At 40.8% G+C, this 4,978-nt stretch overlaps 1 protein-coding gene across 1 annotated transcript; it reads left to right on the forward strand.

Annotated features, from left to right (window-relative positions):
- Window positions 1-2,312: 2,312 nt before the first annotated feature.
- Window positions 2,313-3,065, forward strand: LOC126470737 (piggyBac transposable element-derived protein 2-like). Its single transcript, XM_050098741.1, has one exon. It carries the CDS (start codon window positions 2,313-2,315, stop codon window positions 3,063-3,065), a length of 753 nt encoding a protein of 250 aa, XP_049954698.1.
- The last annotated feature ends 1,913 nt before the right edge of the window (window positions 3,066-4,978 follow it).

Genomic DNA, 4,978 nt, shown 5'->3' on the forward strand with positions numbered 1-4,978 from the left:
CAGATAGGTTTATTTAAATTAAAATACAGAACCTAGGTACGTTTAAACATTTTATTTCTTTTGTTCCAATGTGATACATGTACGTTTGTGAACTCATCATTTCTGAGAATGCATGGTGTTAAGGCGTGATTATCTGTAAATACCACATTAATGCAATAAATGCTCAACCTGAATTCACTTGGCAATATGTGAACGACATTCCTCTCAACAGCGAGTAGTTCGCCTTCCGTAATGTTCGCACACGCATTGACAATGCGCTGACGCATGTTGTCAGGCGATGTCGGTGAGTCACGATAGCAAATTCCCCATAGAAAGAAATCCAGGGACGTCAGATCCGGTGAATTTGCGGGCCATGATATGCTGCTTCGACGACCAATCCACCTGTCATGAAATTTGCTATTCAATACCACCTCAACCACACGCGAGCTATGTGCCGGACATCCATCATGTTGGAAGTACATCGCCATTCTGTCATCCAGTGAAACGTCTTGTAGTAACATCGGTAGATCATTACGTAGGAAAACAGCATACATTGCAACATGCTAATTATCCTTCCTCCCATTATTCCGCACCATACATTAACCCGCCAAGATCGCTGATGTTCCACTTGTCGCAGCCATCGTCGATTTCCCGTTGCCCAATAGTGCATATTGATGTTGGTGAATGACGCTTCGTCGCTAAATAGAACCGGGGCAAAAATCTGTCATCGCCCCGTAATTTCTCTTGTACCCAATGGCAGAACTGTACACGACGTTCAAAGTCGTCGCCATGCAACTCCTGGTGCATAGAAATATCGTACGGGTGCAATCGATGTTTCGTTCTTTGTAGTGTTTTCGTTTCACGCTTATACCGTGAGATATTTATGCCCGGTCACGATCATTGGACCACCCTGTACGTAACACTTCATAGGATACTTGTAAGTATACTTACCATCGGCTTCTTCGTTCAGAAGTATCTGTTTACATAGGCCTTTATTGTAATAAATCACTTCCTTTAGCGATCTCTGGTAGAAATACGTACCACTTTTTGAATTCTCGCCTCATCGCCTTTTAAACATGTAAAAAGAAGTAAAAGTGGTAAGCATTCTGACCAAAGAGCGTCTCTGGTCGAAGTGTTGTTGAGAGAAGTAAACAGTCGTCAAGTACGTGTTCTGCAAGACAGAAACACTTCATATTTGTGCATTCCAAGGTAAGGAAATAATTCTATGCTTAGTTCTGCGTATATTGTGGTATAAATTATTCACTTTCGTTATGTACTGAAATATTTGTTACGATAAATAGCTTATGCTTTGCATGAGCCGGAGAGAACAGCCGAAAATGGGTCATTTTCAGACGAGATGGCTGACAATTCTGAAGGAGGTGGCGATGCAGGTGCAGATGATTGCCTACCAGTTTATTTACACTCATCCACAACATCCACCAATGATGCCCGGTTGTCGTCTGACAACGATGAAACTTATTTTTCGGTATCTGACAAAACAGAAACAGAAAGCGAAAGTGAAAATGGAACTTATCACGCTGTAAGTGGAGCTTTCTCATAGTGCAGAGCAGGGCAAGTATCCCAATTGTTATGCAACAGTGTTTTCTCAATGCCATTGGCATTTCGAACATGGCTGGAGTGAATGTGAGTAGACTGTAAGTAGGCTGTTTAGGTTTTTATATTGGTAACGCCATGTAGCGCTCTGTAAGGAAATCACTGGCTGTGCTGTGTGCAGTCTGTAGTGTTGGGCTGTTGGCTGTTAAGAGCGCGTAGCGTTGCGCAGTTGGAGGAGAGCCGCCAGCAGTGGTGGATGTGGGAAGTGAGATGGCGGATTTTTGAGAGCGGATGATCTGGACGTGTGTCCATCAGAAACAGTACATTTGTGAGAATGGATGTCATGAACTGCTATATATATTATGACTTTTGAACACTATTAAGCTAAATACATTGTTTGTTCTCTATCAAAATCTTTAATTTGCTAACTATGCCTATCAGTAGTTAGTGCCTTTAGTAGTTTCCACCTTTTATTTAGGTGTCACTAGTGGCGCTCGCTGTATTGCAGTAGTTCGAGTAATGAAGATTTTTGTGAGGTAAGTGATTTGTGAAAGGTATAGGTTAATGTTAGTCAGGGCCATTCTTTTGTAGGGATTCTTCAAAGCCAGATTGCGTTGCGCTAAAAAATATTGTGTGTCAGTTTAGTGTTGATCAGAATAGGTAAAGAGCGAAATGTCTGAGCAAGTTCAGTTTTGCTCAGCTGTTTGAAAATCAAATAACGTAAGGGATTTACGAGCACAGTAATTCACTAATTTTTCTAAGGGGACGTTTCAAGACCAATGGCAAATCTGAACCTAATTCTGACTTATGAGTTCATGGAGCAGATCACTGCTCAGTCAAATTTGTATGCTACACAGGAAAACGACCGATTAAATTTAACTGTTGATGAACTCAGAGCATTCTTAGAAATACTTGTTATTATGAGATTCAGTCCATTACCTGGTGTTAGACTGTTTTGGAGTAATGACAGAAAATTTTACAACAGTAGAGCTGCACAAGTGATGCCTGTAAAACGTTTCTTGAAAATTATGAGATTTTTACACTTAAATGACAATTACAAAATACCGAAAAAGGGTGAAATTGGATTTGAGCGATTATACAAGTTCAAACCTGTGTTGGATCACCACAACAGTTGTTTCAAGAAGCTGTTCCATACTGCCAGATATTTGTCAGTTGATGAATCTATGGTAGGATTCAAAGGAAGACGTTCCTTGGAACAGTATATGCCAAATAAACCAATTAAAAGAGGTTTTCAAATCTGGATGATTGCATGTGCTGGTACAGGGTACTGTCTAGGACTGTCAGTGTATGAGGGCAAAGAAGAGGGAGACAACAGTTACAAGTTCTTAGGTGAATTTGTTATAGAAAAACTTGCAGCTCCTTATGAACGTCTAGGAAACTGCTTGTTCTTTGATAATTGTTTTTCAAATGTTGTAATGATGAATAATCTGCTGAGAAAAAATCTGTTTGCTTGTGCCACAATCAGACAAACACGAAAGTTCCTTCCTAAAGATACATTAGCTACTGACTAAACTATAAAAATGGGGGAATCTGATATAGTTATGGCTGAAGACATAGGAATCTCAAAATGGAAAGGCAGGGGAAAGAAGTGTGTTACTGTAACTAGCACGATGTGTAATGCTGAATCCAAATGTTTTGTTCTGAGAACTAATAACAACGGTGTTAGGGAAAACGTTCCTTGTCCAGAATCGATCAGGGATTACAACTTATATATGGGAGGGTTGGATCGTTTTAATCAGCTTCTCTGTACCTACAACATATCTTGGAAATCTCGACGATGGTGGCTAAAATTATTTTATTATTGTATTGATGAAAGCATTGTAAACAGTTACATCCTCTACAAAGACACAGTCAGGAAATGTATGTCTGGCACAAAAACTGATCTTCAGGTAAATATCTGAGATCGAAACCACTGGTCCGCCTGTTTGACATATGAGAGCCTTGTCACCGGATAATAGTGAGCTAAGTGGGTCGAAGGCATCAATTCAGTCCCTTGTGACCAATATGGTGTGCCAACTGAAGATAGCAAAACGAAAGCCGAAGTTTTAAATTTCACATTTAAGAAATCATTCACGCAGGAGAACCATACAGACATACTGTCATATGACCATCGGACAGACTCCCGTATGGACGACACAGAAATAAGTATACCTGGTGTAGAGAAGCAACTTAAATATTTCAAAACAAATAAATCACTAGGGCCGGATGGAACCCCAGTTCAATTTTACAAAGAGTGCTGTTTGGCTATGGCCCTTTAGCTAGCGTTCTCGCATCATGAATCTCTCGCCCAGTACGAAGTACAAAGCGACTGGAAAAAGCGCTGGTGACACCAGTATATAACATAGATGAAATAACGCACCCGAAAAATTACAGACCAATATCCGTATCTTCAGTTTGCTGCAGAATCCTTGAACACATTCTCGCTTCGAATATAATAAACCCTCTTGAGGATAAGCAGATTACATCCACGAATCAGCATGGTTTCAGAAAGCATACCTGGTGTGAAACTGAGCCTGCCCTTCTCTCACATGATATGCTGAGAACTAAGGAAGAAGGCAACAGTAAGATTCCATATTTACATATCTAAGTTTCCGGAAAGCATTTGGCAAGGTGCCCCATCGCAATCTGTTAACGAAGGTACCAGCATATGGAATAAGTTTACACATATGCTAGTGTCTCGAAGACTTCTTATAGAACAGATACCAGTATGTTATCCTCGACAGCGAGTGTGCATCAGAGATGAGGGTATCATCAGGAGTGTCCCAGGGACCTGTTTAGGACCGCTGTTGTTCCCTTTATACATAAATGATTTGGCGGGCAGTGTAGACAGCAGTCTGCGGTTGTTTGCTGATGATGGCGTGGTGTACGGTAAGTTGAGTGACTGTAGGAAGATACAAGACGACTTAGACAAAATTTAAAGATAGTGTGATGAATGGCAGCTAGCTATAAATGTGGAGAAATGTAAGTTAATGCTGATGAGTAGGATAAAGATACCAGTAATGTCGGATACAGCATTACTAGTGTCCAGCTTGACACAGACAAATCGTTTAAATATCTAGGCGTAACGTTGCAAAGCAATATGAGGTGGAACAAGCAAGTGAAAACTATGGCAGGGAAGACAACTGGTCGACTTCGGTTTATTGGGAGGATTTGAGAAAAGAGTGGTTCACCTGTAAAAGAGAGCCCTCTTGAGTACTGCTATAGTGCTTGGTATCCATACCGGTCTGATTGAAGGAAGACATTGAAGCAATTCGGAGGATGGGTGCTAGATTCGTTACCTGTAGGTCAGAACAAAACGTAAGTGTTATGGAGATGCGGCGTGAACTCAAATGAGGATCGCTGGAGGGATGCTGGGTTCTTTTCGAAAAACGGTATTGAGAAAATTTAGAGAATAGGCATCTAAAACTGACAGTCGAATGATTCT

The sequence above is a fragment of the Schistocerca serialis genome, chromosome 3 (assembly GCF_023864345.2).
Source record: "Schistocerca serialis cubense isolate TAMUIC-IGC-003099 chromosome 3, iqSchSeri2.2, whole genome shotgun sequence".
NCBI classification, from domain to species: Eukaryota; Metazoa; Arthropoda; class Insecta; order Orthoptera; family Acrididae; genus Schistocerca; species Schistocerca serialis.

Bases quoted from the DNA above. Each gene is read 5' to 3' on its own strand.
- LOC126470737 (XM_050098741.1), top strand. From the start codon at position 2,313: ATGGCAAATCTGAACCTAATTCTGACTTATGAGTTCATGGAGCAGATC.